Source organism: Anolis sagrei, chromosome 3, assembly GCF_037176765.1.
Source record: "Anolis sagrei isolate rAnoSag1 chromosome 3, rAnoSag1.mat, whole genome shotgun sequence".
Taxonomy (NCBI): Eukaryota; Metazoa; Chordata; class Lepidosauria; order Squamata; family Dactyloidae; genus Anolis; species Anolis sagrei.
The window spans coordinates 129,747,701-129,768,267 of record NC_090023.1 but is presented as its reverse complement, the minus strand read 5'-3'; the positions used below and the strand labels follow the sequence as shown (position 1 = coordinate 129,768,267).

The window sequence follows — 20,567 nt, the reverse complement described above, 5'->3', positions numbered from 1 at the left end:
AGCGAACCAAACAGTTGTATTGCATTACAAACAAACAAAACACAAAGTTTGCAAACTTGGTAGTTGATTAAATATCCTTTGACCAGTAGCTGACCACTTGGAGTGCCTCTGGTGTTGCCATAAGAAGGTCCATTGTGCATGTGGCAGGGCTCAGGTTGCATTGCAGTAGTTCTTGTGGTGTGCTCTTCTCCACACACTTCTCCACCCACACACACTCCACACTCCAGAAGCAACCAGGTTTTCTGTTTATCCCAGATTATCTGGCAGTGCGGACTCATATAATCCAGTTTAAAGCAGACAATCTTGGACCAGATCTTGGGATATAGGGCCTGTCTGGAATGGCCCACGGTCAACCAAAACCATGTTCTTTTCTTGGGTTTATGCCTCTCTTGTTGGGAGAGAGATAAGCTAGGGTTTTCAGTGTTTGGTAATTTATGAACATGATACCAAAGGCGTGTTTATTTAACTGCAGAAATTCTTTAAATGTGTGTGTGTGTGTATAGTGTATATATGTGTGTGTGTGTGTATGTGTGTGTATATATCTCAGTCAATGACAGCATTAAAAATGAACAAACATCAGGATAGGAACGTACACATTTATTAAGAAACACTTTCGACAAACAAATAAGCTGCTTTTAAGCAATAAGAATCACTAGTTGCAATGCTTGAATTTAATCTTTACAAGGCATACAATTTGCAGTCCAGAAATTTGTGTGTTTGACTGAGGGCCTTATCACACTGGAGCATTTTTTCACCTTAGTTCACTTTAAATGCTGTGCCTGCCTCCTGCAGAATTCTGGAGTTTGTCGATTAGGAAGAAGCCTTAAAACTGCTCATCCAGAGAAGCCTTGGGCAAAATACAAAACTACAAACCCCAGAATTTTGCAGGAGGTAGTTATTGGAATTCAACCCCATTTCAAGTCCTCAATGAGGAACAAGTTAGTTAGTTTAGAATAGCCTGCAGCGGTTCTCAACTTGTGGGTCCCCAGGTGTTTTGGCCTACAACTCCCAGAAATTCCAGCCAGTTTACCAGCTGTTAGGATTTCTGGGAGTTGAAGGCCAAAACATCTGGGGACCCATAGATTGAGAACCACTGGGCTAAGGGTTTCCCATCCCCCCTTGTCTACTGTATGATAGTTGGGAATTTATCTCTCCTCTCCTCTCTGTTTCTGCTCTCATTCTGATTGATTGTGTAGAATACTTTTCTACTGCAAGCCTTTACTTTGCCTTCTGTTGTCTTACATCTGTGTATGTACTGTGTGCTTTGAGATCTCTCTCTACGTGTGTGTCAGAGAGAGATGTAGTGATTGGTGTTTTTCCCCTCTCTTGAAACCTTAGTAGAGATTGGTATTAGAGCAGCTCAGACCCAGTTCTTTACTATTAAGAAACACAGTTATTGTTTATTATTGTAAATAAGCCTTTTGTGATTTTTAAGATTGGACTCTGCATCTTTGCTCTTAAATACTTTACAGCTGCAACCAACAGCACTTCATGCTCTGCTAGCTAATAAGCTGTTGCTCAAGTTTAAATATCCTGTTTGTTTTTGTATGCTCTGCTATATTTTAGGGTAGTTTTCTCTAACAGCAGTCACAGTATTTAAAGGGGATTGAAGTGGAAAATGCTCAAGCAATGTTTCAGATGTTATATAAGGCAAATGAAATATATAGAACCTTTTTCTTATTTGTACTTCACTTTTCTGCACTTCACCTGTTTTATTTTGTTTTGATGTTTTGTTTTTTTTAAAAAAAACTTCTCAGGTTCTTGAATTGTTTGCAGGAAATCTTTACAAGTTGTCAGGAAAATGTCACGGAAAGGGTCCAAGGAGTCTAAAAAAGTTAATGTTTCCAGCTCTTTGGAATCAGAAGATATTAGTTTGGAGACTACAGTACCTACAGATGATATTTCTTCCTCGGAAGATCGGGAACGTTCTGTCAAAATCACTAGACAACTTATTGAGCGGAAAGAGCTGCTTCATAATCTCCAGTTATTGAAAATAGAGCTTTCCCAGAAGAACTTGATGTTAGACAACTTGAAGGTGGAATACCTGACAAAAGTAAGAGCTATTTTTGTGTGTGCATGTTCACATATTTTAGAGATGTGTCAAAGTTAATATTGGTGTCTATATTCAGAAGTTATTGTTAAATATAGGAAAATAAGTTCTTGTCTCTTTAAAAAGGTAAAGGTTTCCCCTTGACATTAAGTCTAGTTGTGTCCCACTCTGGGGGGAGGTGCTCATCTCCATATCTAAGCTGAAGAGCTGGCATTATCAGTCAATGCCTCCAAGGTCATGTGACCGGCATGACTTCATGGAGCACCATTATCTTCCCGCAGAAGCAGTACCTATGGATCTATTCACATTTGCATGTTTTCGAATTGCTACGTTGGCAGAAGCTGGGGCTAACAGCAGGAGCTCACCCTGCTCCTCAGATCTGAACCGCTGACCTTCCAGTCAGCAAGTTCAGCAGCTTAGCGGTTTAACCTGCTGCGCCACCAGGGCTCCCCTTGTCTCTTTTCCATCATATTATTTATTACTTTATTTTTCCTCTGTAAACAGAAACTCTATATAATAACTCATTTTGTGGAACATCTAAAGAAATGCATTATAGGACTGTAGCAACATAAGTGTCTTCCCTATTAGCATATCCACAATGTTTCCTGTTTTGAATACAAACAACTGCAAAAGGATTTTGAAATAACTGCAATTTTGCATGCATGAGATTACTGAAAACTCAGTTCCTTTCTTTGTTCAAACTAGAGTAATGTCATTAAATTATTAAGAACTTAGTAAGTCCACAATAGCTATGTATATGTTTATATATTTTAATTGTTTTGTAACTCGTCTCAAGCCATGAGGAGAGGCATGTAAGAGGTAAAATTATTATGATTATTATTATTTTCATGAATAAGTAGAAAGTGAGTTTTGAGGTCAAAATTATGGATTTTGATATGATCTGTGGATAAGTCAAAGGTTCTTCTGTGGAGAAGAAAAGCACTACAGCTTACTCAGGAGGCTAGCTCCTTCTGGCTGCTGCCAACATTTCCCCATCCAGGTATTTAATAAAGCCAGAAACAGCACTATGGTGGGGAAAGTAGAGAGAATTGGCACTTTTCTTATGACTAAACTTACGCCTTTCATCACTCTATTCAAAGAAGGGGATGGTTCCTTTTCTGATAAGAGTTAAGGTGCAATACTCACTCAGAATTTTGGGGTTGATATTTTGACTAAAATGTCTAGATTTGTACATGAGTGTACAGAATCCGTAAATTTCATTTATTCATTAATTCTCCTCTAGTGTGAATGGTTTGAAATACCCGAGAATGGACAGTGTCCAGTCTGAAAAAAGTAATTGATGAGGTGGAGATGCTTGATATCTAACTAACTAGTATTATAATTAAGCTTGCAAATATCCTATTTTTCACATATGGTAATCTGAAATCTTACGACGAAATGATTTTTGATGTACTTTAAAGAATAATCTGTTTTCTTACTATTTAATGATGTGCTTTAGATTGAAGAATTGGAAGAGAAACTTAATGATGCTCTTCATGAGAAGCAGCTACTATCTTTACGACTAGATAACCAATTGGCATTACAGCAAGAAGATGCTCGGTATGAATAGAAAATGAATGAGTATACTCTTTAAATCATAGTTGACTGTCAATCTCTTTTGCAAGTTTTGTTTTGTTAATGGTATTATTGCTATATATTTACATTTTAGATCTTCAAGATGTGACAAATGTGATGCCAAACCATGGTTAATTTATGTGAATGAATCTGTTTAGTGAGTGGGATCTCTGCCACCAAGTAGATGGGTTTAAGAGTTCTTGTCACCATGGACAAAGGTTTCCCGCTCTCTAGTGGGACAGAGGCATGCATTTGTATTTGTGATCTTATTATATCCATGTTGCATAAGTCTGATGGTTTGAAATTAGGGAAAGAGAGGAAAGCTGGGAACAGATTGTGGGCAGTGAATTTTCCACTCTTACTAACCTGCTTGCACAGTTTTTATAACTATGGGGAAATGGATCACACCTGTGTGCTTTGCATTTCTTTGTTTACCTTCGCACTATATAACTCTAGGGAGCCCACCTTCCATCACCCCAATCCAGGATGCCACAGACAGCCATGGGAACTTGAAGTAACAGGAAGCAATTTGTTGTTCTGTGCTTTCAAATTGCTTCTGACTTACAGCACCCCAAAGGTGACTCTGTTGTGAGAATCTCTTGGTCAGATTTGTTCAGAGGCATTTTGTTCATGCGTTCCTTTGAAGCTGAGAGAGTGTGATTTGTCCAAGGTCACCTGATGGGTTTCCATGGCTGAGTGGAAATTTGAAACCTGTTCTCCAGAGTCATTGTCCAATTGCCCAAACCACTACACTGCCTTGGGTCTCTAGTTGGCAGTAGAGACTGAGTTTAATTAGTGTTTTAGAGGCCTAGCTCCACCACTGGCTGTGAAAGGATGCTGTACTCCATCACTGAAAGGGCTAGAATGTTTTTCTGCTGTATACCCTCTGCTGCATCATTTACCACCAATAAATTTTTCTACACTATTAGAGTTTGGTTTTGCTTCCTTACTAATAGATAAACTGTTAAGTAAAGCTTATATATTAGCAGTTAATGTGTGTCTTGAGTAGTTTTGTAACTACATCCAGTTACAAAACAAAAATAGCCTAATAGGATCCTCAAGCCACTATGGTTATCCCTGACCTGGGGATTCCCATTCTCCCCCATTTTCCTGATATGAGACAAATCATAGTTTTTTATTATGATTTTAAATTAAATGCTCAAACATCACTGAGATAGATAAACAATTATTTGTTTTAAACCAAGAAAAGAAAAATATTTAGTAGCAATAAAGAAAAGAAAACATGTGCACATAATTCTAGGTTATTGGCATTTTCTGAACCATTTCTCTGAATTCTGTAAATGCTTGCAATTATGTGTACACTTCCAATAAAATAGGAAGAATTGTTTCAGAGTCAGTATGCATAGGATTGCACTGTACAATAGTCTGGGTGATTTCAGGTGACATGGAGTATTAGTAACCTTGATTGTCTTGAAAAGGAAACCAGACTATATGAAGCAATGTTTCTCTTGGACTGGCAAATGATACAAACATTAGAATTTAGATTTTAGATTATACAGAATGGTTAAATGAAAAGTTGAAATGTGGGTGATGCTAATGTAGTAAAAAAAAAAGTAAGTACTACATACTTAATTTTTGTGGGACGTATCCGATGTTAGTAGTCCATGAAGAAAATGCATCTGCATTGACCAAAAATACATACTCTGTAAAAACAAGCTCTTCGTATGAGTTGAAATTCCTTCCATTCAATCAGCACCAGCATTGATTAGAACCCAATGTCGGCACTTATTTTTCTTTTACAGGCAAACTTTTCAAGAATAAAATGATGCTGTACCTGTTATATAAACTATAATAAGGAAGAAAAACTAACATTTAAGTATTGTTAGATGTACTAATTTTAGGGATTCATTGTTACAGTATCAAAAACACTGAATTCAAAGGAATTAAAGTTAACACTTTCATAGACTGAATTTCCTCTAAGTCACAAATGTTCTTAACTATTTACATAGTAAACACCAAGAGTTAATGAAACAAGAAATGGAAACCATCTTATTGCGGCAGAAGCAACTCGAAAAGAACAATCACCAGTTAAGAGAGAGGTCTGGAGACATTCGCCGCAGTTTGCGTGACCTTGAAATGACTGAGGAAAACTATACAAAACTAAAATCTCTCCCAGAAGATGAACTCTCTATTCCTCAATATGTATCTGTAAGTAAACGAGTTCATAATGCAATGAATTGTTCAGTGAAATATCACACGTGTCAGTCTGTCAGCTAGAGGGCTCACTATGACTGTGGGGAGTAAGACATTAAAATGAATCAATGAAGCAAAATTGCCTGTGTAGTAAATATATATCAACATTAGCAAGTTTCTCAGTTTTCTGGGGCCATAAGATGTATGGAACAGTTGGTTCAAACTAAAGGGTATGTTTGAATCCTAGCCTAAGTGTCTGCAATCGTATAACAGAGTAAGCCTTGTTTAATTTGTGCCTAATAGTGTGTTCAAAATTATACCAGTATGTAGCTAACCTGCAAAATATCAATCTGATAATCTTAATGTATTGTAAGATTTATGTATTTTTGTTTTATGAAATTATTTATTACTTGGTTAGTGGAACCCCTTTATCCACAGATTCGATATCCACCATTTCACTCATCATGTTCCAAATATATCCCCCTTCAGAAGTGTTTGTGGGCCTCTCTAGATCAATTCCAGGATATGCTCCCAGCCCAATTATAGTAAAACCATAGGGTTTGTTATTATCCACAGTTTCAGGTGTCCAAGGAGAGGCCTTGGAATGTATTATCTACAGATACAGGGATTATATTGTATAGTATCAGAATGGATATCCCATGGTTTTTGCCCTGTTATCAAAAGCCCTGTGAAAATGATCAGTTCACACCTCTATTTAGAATCAATTGTTGCTTCCATGGTAATATGCTGGAAAGGAAAGAGGAAAGTGAGAGAGAAGGGACTAGCAATATATTCCACTTTTAGTCTGTCCCAACTACATCTCCGTCCTCATGATGCACTCCCCCCCCCCCCCCAATAAAGGTTTAACCCCACTGTTCGGCCCTTTTGAGTTTCCCCCTCAGAAACACATTCTCCCTCAGAAACATATTCTACCTAGCTCAATCAATTTTATTTCTAGTACATTTTGCCTGCCCACTGTGTTCCATTTCTCTATCATGTCATTTTCGAACTGATTATTTTATTTTGTTGTAATTTGGGCTTGGCCTCATGTTAGCCACCCCGAGTCCCCTTTGGGGAGATGGTGATGGTGTATAAATAAAGATTATTATTATTATTATTATTATTATTATTATTATTATTATTGCTATAATAGCAGTAAAGAAAAAAGTGGGTGGCAAAAATAGAGAAAAAGAGGTGGCACTTAAATCCTTGGGAGATTACCACCATGGACTCTTCCACGTAGCCAAATAACCCAGAATATCAAGGCAGATAATCCACAATATCTGCTTTGAACTTCATTATCTGAGTCCACACTCATATAATCCAGTTCAGTGTGGATTTTATAGAGCTGTGTGAAAGGGACCTAAAAGAATGTGACACTTGACAAAGTTAAAACTGTCTGCTACCGATTCCCCATCACTTATTTTCAAGTGCTTTGTGCTGAATTTTAAAGGATATGCCCCAGCCTGAAAAGTTTTCACAATCAAAATCATAATAAGAAAATAAGATAAAGGCTAGAAAGATTTGAAATGTTTATAATTCATTCACTTACTTTGGGTTGTAATAACGGTTGGAAATAGCAACCTCCTATAAGCCTCCTATACTTGTTATTTGTTATGTATATAATTCAGATTGTTTATGTGTATGATTTGGTATGCGGTTTTCTTTAACTATATTGTTTGTTTGTGGGAGGCGCTGAAGATCATGTGATCTGATCTGGGACTATTCAGACTAAGACTCCATTTTAGAAGTCAGTGTGTATATGTGTGTTTTTAGTACTGTGCTGGTTATGCATTAGAAAGAGAAGAGACTGCAACAGAATGCCTTAGATAACTTACTGTTTAAACTTTCAACTGATAAGTAATGTACCTGTATGCTGAATACTTGAAGTTTGTAAATAAACCAACTATGTTATCTTTCAGTAAGACTACTTATCTTTGTCTCATGAGAGCATGATTTAAAACCAGATATATTTTATGGGAGTGTAGATGGTTTTTGGCAACTGATACAACATTTCTGAAGATCTGCTATATATTTTGTGCATTGGCATAATATTTGTCCTAACAGTTCAAAGAGATAACCAGTTATATCACTCTAACAACTGAGAAACCTAATTTGCCTTGCATGAATACTAGTACATATATACCACGAAAGAGAAGATTCACTCAATGAGTTTTTAGCTCTTCTTAGGAAGGTCATACTTTACAAAAAGTTATGATATTCCAGATGGTGTAAATGCCGATTAATCTCCAAAAGGTCATGCTTCAAAATGGTTTTGGAGATTCTGGTTTTCCAAAACGTTATGATCTCAAATGTCGTCCTTTTCCCAAAAATAATTGTGTGTATTTGTCTTGTGGTTTCTAGATTAGATTCTATGAAGCAATACATCCTTTAAAAAATGAACTAAATGAACTTCAGGTGAAGAAGGAAGCAGCATTTGAAGAACTGGATGATTACAAATCTCAGCTGAAACGTTTGACAGAGGTTTGTATGTCAATGTTTCATTTAAAATGCTCCCTCATAATGGAATTTAAAGAACCTGTTGATCATTTAGGAGGCTAAAGAAATTCTGAATTGCTGTTTGCAAGTTTTGAGAGATTGGTTGTCAGTGAACAAATCAATGCTGAATCCAGAAAAGGCAGACATTATTTGGGCTAGCAAACAAGTGAGTCTAGATGTGGGATCACAACCTGTTTTGTATGGACTTATATTTTTTCTGATGAACCAGATTCATAGCTGGGGGATGCTCTTCTTCCTGGTGGGCTATCTGGATGCTGTAGCCAGGACATCAGCTGGGTCCCTTCATACAAAAAGGAAATTTGGCTGCTGTGACCCCTGCTTTAATGATTATTGAGTAGATTACCATTGTCATGTTTGTAGGGTTGCAAATTCAATCCAATCTGCTTATTCAAATGGTGGAAGGCTTGCAGGGCTTCTGAAACGGTGCTGTTCCTTCAAACATCATAATACCCTGACATTTTAATACCTGAACTTAAAAAGTTGCAGACAGCCTCCCCGCTCTCTTTCTATCTCAATCCTATGTTCCCCCTTTCTTCTTGCCGGCAGAGTTAATGTGGCTTAATTAAAGATTTAAACTAGAAAGAGAAATACTGTTTTTCTTTCTCCTCCTCAGGGCTGTCTGTATCGAGAGACATTTCAAATTCCCTCACCTATTCACTGGGACACAAAGAGGGGGGTGGGATTGAATGGGGGAAACATCCAATCAGAGTGTAAGGTAGTTTATATGCTTAAAGTAAAACAAAAAAGGCTATTGGTTGATAGGTTTAGTATTTTTTTTAAAAAAATCTTTTTGCTTCAAATTGACTTCTGGTGAAGAAAGTGCGTGGCCTAATAACAAACTGATTTCAGGTTACTATGGATGCATGTAGTACTAACAGGAATTGAATGGGTACAGGATACTTTAAAGCGAAGCTGGGAATTTAGCCCATGTGTAGGCCCTGAGTTGTTGAGTAATAAGTCAACATATGGATAAATCCACTTGATTCAATGGTCCTCCCTCAGCTGAGAATAACAATAGGATTTATATGCAAGTAGGTATAGAGCTGCTGTTTTAATGTCCCAGATTTATCCTATAACATGTTACTACCAGTTTGACTGGGAAGTTGCCCATTTTAGTTGATGATTTTTACAAACTTAGAAAAGGCCGATAAATGTTTTTCAGGAGGAGGTTATCCACGAACCTGAAGGAGATGTGAATGTATTGCAGAACAGAGCAGTGAAGCCACTGCATTATGAGTGCCTCTGCTGCTAGCTGCAAGCAAATAGGTGTTTTTGTGCAGCTTACTTGCTATCATGATATGTAAATAAAAGTTGTATGCATAAAACTATTGCATGTCTTATATTACCATCACATTTAAATTGATATTACCCAACCCTATTACTCTTAGAGAAATTGTTTCCCATGTTGAATGATGACTAAATTTTGCAATAAATCAATTATTTTTTCAAATAACTCGTGTGCATCTTGTAATAAGCATTTGAGACAGCTGACTTATTTCTCATAAAGTAGAGACTGGGTTTATACACACAAACATACACACAAACACAAAAACATAACTTGAATTATTTTGTTCTTCCAATAATGAAAAGATCTGCACTTCCCCTGAAAAGTATTGCTTGTTTATAAACCAGAAAAATAATATTACAGGTATTATTTAGATAATGTGACGCTTACCTTCCTGCTACTAGATGAGATATTTCAGAACTATAAGTCACATACAACTAGACCTACAAGTTAGACCTTTTATAACATTATCTCCTTGAGACCTGTAGGTAGTTATCATTTACAGGAACCTGCCATATACTGATAATTTAAATTTAAAATGCACCAAAAGAAATATGACAAAAATGGTCCAAATACCTGTTGCATTTTTCCATTCTGGTACTCTGCAGTAGGACAGTGAATAAAAAGATCAAGAGACAGTGAACCAAGTATGGGAGAGTTTCTTGCAAGGAACTCTGCAACAACTAAGTGAATGTGTCGGTTATTTTTAGAGTAGTAGGCATAAAGAACAGACATTAATTTGGGGGATATTTTCTTTAGAAAGGACTATTTTGATACGGAAATATAAAATTACTTCATGGTGTCATTAAGGATTCCTGCAAAGAACACATATTTTCTGTAACAGTTTATATCCCTTTCCTAATGTTGATGGCTTCACATCAGAGTTTTTTTTCCAGTTGTAATCCAAATTATTTTGCTACTGTTGATGATTTCATAGAACATCTTCTCCTTTTAAAACATCCTCCTCATATGAGTGTGTGTGTGTGTATCTCCATGGAAAGAAACAAACCCATACTTCATTGCGAAGTCATGATGGGCTTCCCCTCCTCCCAAAACCAGGGAAAACATTTAAAAAACAAACGTAACAATAGGATGGGAGTAGGACATCTGGTTAAGTTTCAGGCCACTCAAGTCCCTTTCATATCACAACCAATGCCTCCTGATTTCATGAGCATTGCAACAATTCGACACCCCTTTATTTTAGCCTTATATCAAGAGCTGTATTTGAATCATGTGTGATGATAGCCTTATCTTAAAGCACAATAAAGAATGCAGATTTCTGTGTGCCAGGGTACTGCTTAGTGTGTGTACACCCAATAATACTGAGAATATGTTTTAGCCATCAGATCTACATCTACAGGAAGTGTTTTGTAAATGAAATGCCTTTAGACTTGGTTGCAGAAATGTCTAAATGTGAACATTTGCTTTTTCTTACCACTTGGTGTCAGTGTTTATTGAGAAATGGCAGAATTGTGTCTGCTCGCATCTAGAATCTATGCTTGATATTTAGGGATAAAATAATCATAGCTGAAGACATATTTGGAGGAAAATAGAGGGTGCTGAACCTGCCTTTAGTCCATAAAATGCAGAAAATGTTTCGGTATGTTTCTGGCAAAAGTTTCAGATGTTAAGTAGTGCCATCAAGAATACTAATGAAGTTGCTCTTCATTTCATTCACTGTGAAAGTTGTTTACTTTCCTACATGTATTTTGTTGTTCCAAAACTGAATAGCTTTTCTTAGATTCCCTACTTTCTATTTCTTGAACAAAGCTTGTGCAAGTGTCAAATCTAAAATTTAGCTATCTCTGCTGCTCATTGAACATCTTGAGTTCTGTCTATCTCCTGAAAAAGAAAATTCTTATATTTTCTAATACAAATTAGGGTTTATTTTTGTAACACCCCCTTTAGAAAAAATATTGGCTGCTTCATGAATTAAACTATAGGTTTGGAAATATTTATTTTTTATTTATTTTGAGCATTTATATCTTGTCCTCCTCACCCCCGAAGAGGGACTTATGGCAGCTTACAGTAGGCAACCATTAGATGCCAGACAATACATTAAAACACAAAGTTACAATTAAAACAGCAATTAAAACTATTATAAACATTCAATTTAAAACAGTCTGCCCATTAAATAATCTCTTTTTCTAATGCTTACCAATAGTGGAATACCTATTACTGTTGCATATGGTATAAGAAGAGTGCTATAATTATTGAAAGTGTCATGTTACTTCCTATATTTTGCTGAACTGTTTTGGAAAAGAAAAAAACCTATAACTTGCACTTCAGTGCTTTTAGTGAATTGTTTTGGTGATATCATAACAGGTTATCATTGTATTATTTTTAAATTTGTTTCATCATCTACTCTTTCATCTTTAATTTTGTTTTTTGTTTTTTGCTGTCTTTACCATATTTAATGTGTATTTTAGGCAGTTATAGTATGATATGTTATGTACAGTATTTTTGAGCTTACAGGAGATTTGCAAAGCCCCTTAGTAGTAAAAAAAATAAAAGACAGATTTGATTTGCTATGCATCCTATGGCCAAATTCCCTTCTTCTGTTATGTTTAGGCATATTTAGCATCTGACATGGAGTTGCCTTGTTTAGTGCTTTTCCTTTTTGCTCTGCATAACTAACTTGGCAAGGGTTGCCATTTGTTGTCACTAGGATTGATATGATAGTTATCTCAACAAGGACACTGCAGAGGTTAAGCATTTTAAAATAGCTAATTAAATCAACAAGGCCTAATAAAATCCTTTTATTAGGAAATTGTATAGAATATATAACTTTAACCAAAAATTAGTGGTGTAGAGATATAGCAGCATTATAAAACTTATAAAGATTTGCAAGAGGTTGGGAAGAATAAATTCGAGCTTTTCCTGTATACTGAAACTTCAAATAGGGTCAGTTTGGACAAGGGGAAATCCCTTGAAAAAGTATAGTACAGGCAGTCCCCAAGTTATGAACAGAATGGGTACTGTAGGTTTATTCTTAAGTTGAATTTGTTTGTAGCTCCAGACACACACTCACACTGTAGCTTTGGATAGCAAAGGAAGGGTTAACACCCCTGTGGTATTTGTTTTGCTGTCTGTTCCTGTTCAGAAGATTCCACCTCACTTTTTTTCTCTGTGATAATTAGATTTTGAAAAATGTGGCTTGTTGTGAAAACAAGGATTGGTGATAAAAGTTTTAGTGGAGGCCCCTTTTCCCATGATAACTCTCCCAGAAGAGAATTTCCCTTCCGAGGAATAGATCTCTCTCACATATGTGTTGTAGTGAAATGGAAATTAAATTTTTAGATTTATATCCCATTCCTGTTTTCCGAACTGATTTCAGCAATGAATGACAGGTTTCGGTTGTGCTCCCAAACAAAGGATAGGACCTTTCTGTGTCTGAAAAAGGTGTTTTTTCACTGAACCAAGAACTCTTTGTTTGCAAATGTCTAGAGAACTTCGGAGTTTCACAAATATTGCAAAGTAATCACATTTATTAAACTTGTTGTGGCTGGCCAATTTCCTATGTAAATGAAAAACAAAAGTGTAAAAGCGAGGCCTAATAAATCCACCTGTTTTACTAGTGATTCACATATGCGAATAGGTGGAAATTATGTAGACTGTACATAGTTTTAAGGGTGATTAGTGAAATTTATTTTTTAAATGCTTAAGGCTGACAAATGTTCAAATATTTGAATGTGTGTCAGTAATCCACCCCATCCTTTAAAGGCCCTACATGTGATGTACAGAAAGATTGTATAGAATATGTGAACTAATCATAGGATGAGATTTAGCATGTAAGAAGCACAATAAATCAAAATATAGCATATTCATTGAGCTTGTAATATGTGCAGAGAACATAGTGTTAAGCAATCTTGCCAGTAGTGCAGGGATTAATTGAGATTGTGAAGATGGTAGGGATATGGCTCTGAAAGCTTCAAATGAAGCACAATACATTTTAAAGTGCCAGATGTCACCAAAAATGTTAACAAAGTCCCATAAATAGAACATTTTGAAAGGAAATAAAAGAAGGCACCAAGAAAAATATAATGCTAGCTCTTTAGCAGACTGTAGTCTAAAAGGAGAAGTAGAAGGTACAGTTAATACCAGTGCATGCACTTCTTTTCTTACTGTTTTTGCTCTGATTCTACAATATTCTGAAGTGGAAAACTCAGTGCTAGGTATTGTTATGTACCACCACATGCTATAGAATAAAGAGAGAAACCCTGATGTAAATCTTTACAATAATCTTTACTTGAAAAGGGTTGCAGGTATCTTATTTCTTCTGATTCTGCTTCCTGTCAGTGATTTTGAGAAACATGTTTGAGTGTCTTCTGCTATAAACATGAGACTTATTCTAGCTGTCTGCTAAGTGTGACTTTTTCAGAGGTACACTTTACATCTTGGACAGCTGCTTCTGAAAGTGGAACACTGACAGATGGGAAAGCTCGAAGTGACTCAGAAATAGTCTCTGTCCTTTAAAACAGGGAATGTGAGTGATTGGTTACTGATGTCTTTAGGAACAGATTCAAAGTATTGTGACTATAGAGAATACTCATGGGTATCTTAATAGCATTTTTGCTACATCAGTGTTGCAGGATCTTGTTCTGAAACTTGATAGCAACTAGTAATAATAAGATTATAGAAGAAAGGCAGTGCAATAAAATAGTATCATAATTTCACCTTTTCATTTATATTGAAATGAAGTAGACAGTGTGCAAGTCACAACTTTACAGGTCTAGAAAAGTGAATTTTCAGAGCTTGTGTTAAGCACTCTTAGCCCTGCATTGCTTTTCCCCCACACAACTTCTGACATTTTTGATGTTATAATGAACCTTGTATTTATTCCTCACTTAAAAATCTTTGTGCAACTATTTGATAAAACAGAATCAACGAATAAGGTTGTTGTTTTTTTAAAATAGTATATTACAAAAATTTACATATTAATACATTTGTCATAGCACAAACCTGTCTTTTCACTCTTTGGGAATGGTTCTAGTCCAGTAGATATAGTGAGTATACTGTAATTCAGTTTATCATATATTGGTTAGAGTAGGACAGCGGATTATAAACTGAAATCAGAAAGAAAGGAGCTGCAGAAAGGTACAGAGTGATACAAGTTAACAGTTACCATGAACAAAAAACAAATGTTAGTAATAATAGAGATATTCAGGTGCTGATAAACCAATGAACAGATTATTATGCTGATGGCTACCTGTCGCAATGTAAACCACTGGAGATGGAATTGAACATCCTAATGATTTCAAAGCTTTAATGTTGTCTTTTCCCTCTGAAATTCTTTTGCTTAATGGTAACCATTGCAGTGAGTCTTTAAAATTTTAGAATATTGTATCTTCTACTGTCAGATTTGTTGGATTTATTCTTTTGTGTAAAGACTATTTGTCCTGTATAAAATACAGAAAGGTATTGCTGACAGACTGGGGCATATATCATGTTGAAAGTTAAGTGGATTAAGAGGCCCCTAATGAGGCCTGTAATAGCGTTGCCATAGGAAGGGTGGTGATGGCATTTGATTCTTGGCCTGCTACAACCAGCTGTTAGGAATTGTGGGAGTTGAAGTCTAAAATACCCAGAGGGCCAAAGTTTACCCATGCCTGTGCTACTGGGTCTGAACTCTATGCCTTATTTTATGTAATCTTGAGTTTGTTAAAAGTTGCTGAAGGGAGGGCCATGAGTACAGGAATATAAAATTTCTCTTGGTGTGTGATGGTTAGTGAGTTGCTTACCAAATATTCATCAAATCTCTCATAGCACATTTTTTTTCTTTATATGTGTTTACAAATGAATGGCTTTCCTGTATATATTTTTCATATTTTGCAAGAATAAAACAATTATTCAGATACACCTTGAAAATATAGCATGGCCAAGGTTTTGAAAGTGCATGCCTTTTTTGTTGGTACTTACGAAAAAGGTATTATTTTTAATAGACCACTTCTTCTTCCAGGTTGAAAGCAGGGTGTTTCTCTGAGGCTTCTTTACTAAATTTTGAACATAGCTGCTGGGTTGAAGAGGATGCTAATGCCTCAGATTCAAATAGCAATTTTTGAAGTGGATGAAAACTTGGGTGTGTTGAGTGGAATCATTATCTGTCCAGCAGTGGATACCCAAATAATGTCTAGTAAAGGAACTGCAAGCAACTATAGCAACTATAGCAGTATTATTCATAACTTGATTAAATTATGTAAAAATTAATTGATAACATCCAGTTATTTTTTTCCCATTCACGTTACTGTTTTCTTCATTAGAACAGGAAGGGAATGATTCTCTTCCCTCTGTATGTCTCTTTGGGAGTTTCTCACAGCAAATGGAGGGGAAGGCTACAGGGAGAAAGAAGATGTTCTGTCATGTTAGGCAACTTCCATTTATGTGACAACATCTGTCTATACAGATGTTGACTTTCTATAGGACACACAGCCCTCTTGTACATGGTGGTACTCTGAATTTGCACTCTGTTTCCTCAGTAGCAGATATTCATTGCCTGCCAATGGGCTTAATATAATGAAAGGACAAGCAAAAGTACTTTTGAGCAGTATAAATATCAGTGTGTCATTTACCCTTTTACGTTTTATGGATGTTTTTCAGAACTATGAAGCAGAGAGAAGAAGTCGTTCAGAACTGGAAGTTAGATGTCAGCGTTTAACACTGGAACTGGCTGATACAAAGCAAATGGTTCAACAAGGTGATTATAGGCAAGAGAATTATGATAAAGTAAAAAGGTATGTAGTTTAGTAAATAAAATGCTAGAATGAATTTTGATTTTACTTTACATAATCTTAAACATAGTGTTTTCAATGGAACCTGTTCATGAATTTGCAACAATTCATACAAAGAATTGCTCTTTATAATAGTTTTTGAACTCCCTTCATTATAATGATGATGATAATAATATATAGTAATATTTTTCTTTAATTTGTGTTCTGAGCCCACTCGGCTTTCATGTTGGGGAAAAAGGCAGAATATACATTTTAATAGACAGTAATGTCAATACATAAGATGTGCATGAAAGTATGAACATTTCCATTAAAAAGAACTTCTAAAATACTAAAAAACCTTCTAAAATACTAAAATACCATTATATTTGGGCTTCCTCAGTGTTTGCCCTTATTAATTGACTTATCTGTTTGATAACTGAATAATTAAGTTTTTAAAAATCAGCCATCTAGTAGGTTCAGTAAATATTTAATATTTAATGGGCTGATTGATTTGTTTCTGCTTGGGTAATATCTCCTGAGCAGATGTTTTCTCAGAATAATCTTACCAGAAGCAATGCAGGACAAATAATTTTTGCCAATTCCTCACTCCTCTGTAACTTCCAGAACCTCCTGCCTGTCGTCTCTGACTGTAGGAGATGCTCTGCATTAAAGGAAACTGTTCTATACAGTTATGGTCTTTTAAGCCTGAATAGCCACTTTTCAAGGGGCCTGTAGTAATGGCTTTTGTGCATTGGCCGGGGTCTGATTAGATTTCTTTTGCGGTCCTTCCTTGTTTTGGGATTCTGTATTTCCTATTTCCACATTACAATTGCATTTGAAAATGCACATAGGAAATTAAATAACATATATCCAAAAACTGTGTTGGAATTCTCACGTGTAAAAGGGACTGTATCAACCAGAGCACTTTCAAGAATGTGTGCCCAACTGTTTCTATGTTATAATGTTGCAACAAAAAGGTTTAAGAATCTTTGTACTTGATGGAGGCTAAATTAAGCTAACAGGTGTGCAATTTGACCTCCATTGGGTCTGTTACTTGCACTGGTATAATACCACTTGAAGGCACTGCATGGTGCGCTGTGCTGTGATAAACCATCTCCATTGCCAAAGGAAGTAACTCTACTGGCTTCCCAGCAAATTGGGCACAAATGTCTTTCTCTGTTGAGTAAGATGACTTTCTATGCAGTGTCTTCTCTGGCTGTGATGACCACATCCATTTGGCATTGCTACTATTACATCAATTGGCATAATTGCATCAGCTAACAAATTATGCCCATAACAAGACTGTGTCCTGATCATAATTTGCTTTTGTTTCAACAGTGAGCGTGATGCATTTGAACACGACTTTTCAGAACTCCAAAGAAAATATGAAATACTAGAAGTGTCTCACAAAGCATTAATCAAAGAACGAAATGATTTTTCAAAAGAGGTAGAACCATGTTTAAAGTTCATTCAAAAGTTTTATTTATTTATTTATTTACCTTACTTATATACCGCTGTTCTCAGCCCGAAGGCAACTCACAGCAGTTCACAACAAATACGAACAGCAAAAATTCAGTGCTATAGTATAGAAACAGTTAACAACCTAACACATTACACAATTAATAAACAGTTACTACAATACCCATTCACTGTCGTCTCGTCATTAAACAAACATGTTCCAGATTCGTCATCCATTGTTCCATTCCAGTGTTCATTAACCAATCATTGCACTAATTATTCGAACGCCTGCTCAAACAGCCAGGTCTTCACCTTTTTGCGGAATACCATTAGAGATGGTGCTAGTCTATTATTTCAAGCATATACTCAAAGTAGCAGTGTTAATACTTTCTTTGAGTCCCTAACTTTTTGTTTCAGTTACAGTTACATTCCTTTGTCATTTGTTGTGTGATTTCAAATAATTTACAACTTGTGATGACCTTAAAGTGAATGTGTCATAAGATTTTCTTGAGAAGATGTATTCAAAAGAGATTAGCATTTGCCTTCCTTTGATGCCGAGATAGTTGAGATAGTGTGATTTGCCCAACATCACCCACTGAGTTTCCATAGCCATTCCTGTTTTCTGGTGTTCTTAGTCCAACACTCAAGACTACTAAACCATAGTTGATTTTTGCCTAGAATGGTTTGTTTTGTTTAAGCTTCATAGTAATACATAGTGATACATAGTGTTAGTCAGTCTGGATTTGTGTGCCAGACTGGAATGTTTACAACTTGTGTTAAGCATTTTGGACAGATGATAAATTGTGCTGATTTAGCATTGCCTATTTCCCATCATTCTTCCTACTTGAGTTGACAGAGCTTGTCATGGATTTGGTGCTGAGTACACCCAGGATAAGTGTCCGGAATGACCTGAGGCATGACTTTATGGCTGCCATAACATTTATCCAAGCAGGACATACTCTGGATATGGATTCCCAGTTCAGTATGAATTTAATAATATGCTGTCTCATGAAATTTAGGATTCTCAAGTGTGGATCTTGTTTTTGCAAACTACCCTGAAAGGTACAAAAAAGGATCCTGCATAAAACTGGGTGCTGTGTGCCTTCATAATATTTCTGACTTATGGAGAACCTAAGGCTAAATTATCATAGGGCTTCTTTGGCAAAATTTGTTTAATAGATTTGCCTTTGCCTCCTTCTGAGGCTGAGAAAGTGTGATCCATCAAGATCATTTAGATCTTGGGCAAGCGTGAATGCGAACCCATGTCTCCAGAATCCTAGCCAACATTCAAACCACAAGATCACGCTGGCTCTCATAAAACTACTAACTAAAGTTAAATAATAACGGAGAATAAGAAATCTCCTAGGAAATACTGCATACTGTTTTCATCATTTCTCAATTTAAAGGTTACAACTTTGCAGCAGTCAGTTACCTTGCTACAGAAGGACAAGGACTATCTCAACCGTCAGAATATGGAACTTAATGTTCGCTGTGCTCATGAAGAAGATCGCCTTGAAAGGATTCAGGTTCAGCTAGAGGATGCCAAGAGGGCTAGAGAAGAAATGTATGAGAAATATGTAAACTCCAGGTATATAGGTCAATTTATGCTTTCAGTTTTGTCTCGAGTCATTGTGTAAGAATGTTGTGCCAAACATGTTGTTTATGGTTAGTTCAACAGGGGTAAACAGGCACATATAATTGCAGTTTGGTTCAGGGTCTTCTGATTTGAGCTTCTACATACAGAAAAATCTTAAAGTAAACTGAAAAAATGAGAAAATTTCTTAATTTTTCCAGAGAATTTACACATAAGGCTTGTCATATTTATTTCTGGGGGGATTTGAAACAGCTATACAGTTGGTCTTCTAAATTCATGCATATTTACATGACCACCATAGCTACTTCTGGGACTGCTTTCTGGATGTATACGCAGCGGCCTTGGGCTTTGGTAGACAGAGCACCACTGCTTTCTCTCAGCCACCACCTCTGGGAGTCGTTAGGAAGTAATTTGCAGGCCAGTGTTGCTGCTCTGCTCTCCCTGGTCTTACAAGACAGATTGCTGCTGTTTTGCCTCCCCCAAAGTTTCAGGGCAAGGCAAACCAGCTTCTATCTCCTTTGCAAGCCATTCCCAAACTTCACTATTCTTCAGATTGGGAGGTGGTTGCCAGGGAAATCACAGTTGCCTTGTTGGAGTGAGGCAGAAAACCACTTGAAAAACACTTCCCGAACTTTGCTGATCCAAGTTCAGGAGGTGGTTTGCCAGGGACATTGTAGCTGATCTGCTTCACCTTGCGATTTTAGTAGAAATGCCTACCTTGGAAACTGCTTCCTGAACATTACTGCTATGAGTTCAGAAGGCAGGCCTACCAGGGGATCACAGCTACTGTATCCCCACTGGTCTCGGGAAGAGGCAGCAACTGCTGTTTTCCTTGAAAACTTCTTCCCTGGAGAAAAAAAAAAACACTCCCATAGTCATTTGCTTTTTTCTCACTTTCATTTGGGATTCTGTGCCGCTAACCCCTGCAGATGTGGAGGGCTGCCTGTATTTAAGGATGGTTTAATCCTGGTTCTTGGGGGGGGGGGGGGAGGATTCAATAACCAATCTTGTATTTAATTTTTTGTAATTATTTAAAAGTATAACTGTTTCAGTTTCTTTTATTTTTCTTCATTTGTTTTTTTGTTTTGTTTTTTGTTTTGTCGTGTCAGGAGTGAAGTTCTTAGTCTTGCTTGTAATCTTAACTGGGGACAGGAGAGTTCTGATCCCGTAAAACATGATTGGGAATCATACAGCCCTTGAAATGTTGATATTCAATTCCCAGCA

General features: G+C 36.5%; 1 protein-coding gene across 2 annotated transcripts in view; it reads left to right on the top strand.

The window, feature by feature from the left end:
• PIBF1 (progesterone immunomodulatory binding factor 1) overlaps positions 1 to 20,567 on the top strand; it is a 109,206-nt gene that overhangs the window by 429 nt on the left and 88,210 nt on the right. The window contains exons 2-8 of one of the 2 annotated variants that reach the window (XM_060769414.2): positions 1,777 to 2,053; positions 3,510 to 3,610; positions 5,596 to 5,794; positions 8,144 to 8,263; positions 16,182 to 16,315; positions 17,630 to 17,738; positions 19,156 to 19,337. In XM_060769414.2, the coding sequence (XP_060625397.2) occupies positions 1,802 to 2,053; positions 3,510 to 3,610; positions 5,596 to 5,794; positions 8,144 to 8,263; positions 16,182 to 16,315; positions 17,630 to 17,738; positions 19,156 to 19,337 (1,097 nt within the window). In that variant the 5' untranslated portion in view covers positions 1,777 to 1,801. Of the gene's footprint in view, positions 1 to 1,757; positions 2,054 to 3,509; positions 3,611 to 5,595; positions 5,795 to 8,143; positions 8,264 to 16,181; positions 16,316 to 17,629; positions 17,739 to 19,155; positions 19,338 to 20,567 lie in introns of both variants that reach the window. The other variant, XM_060769413.2, reaches the window with a different exon arrangement.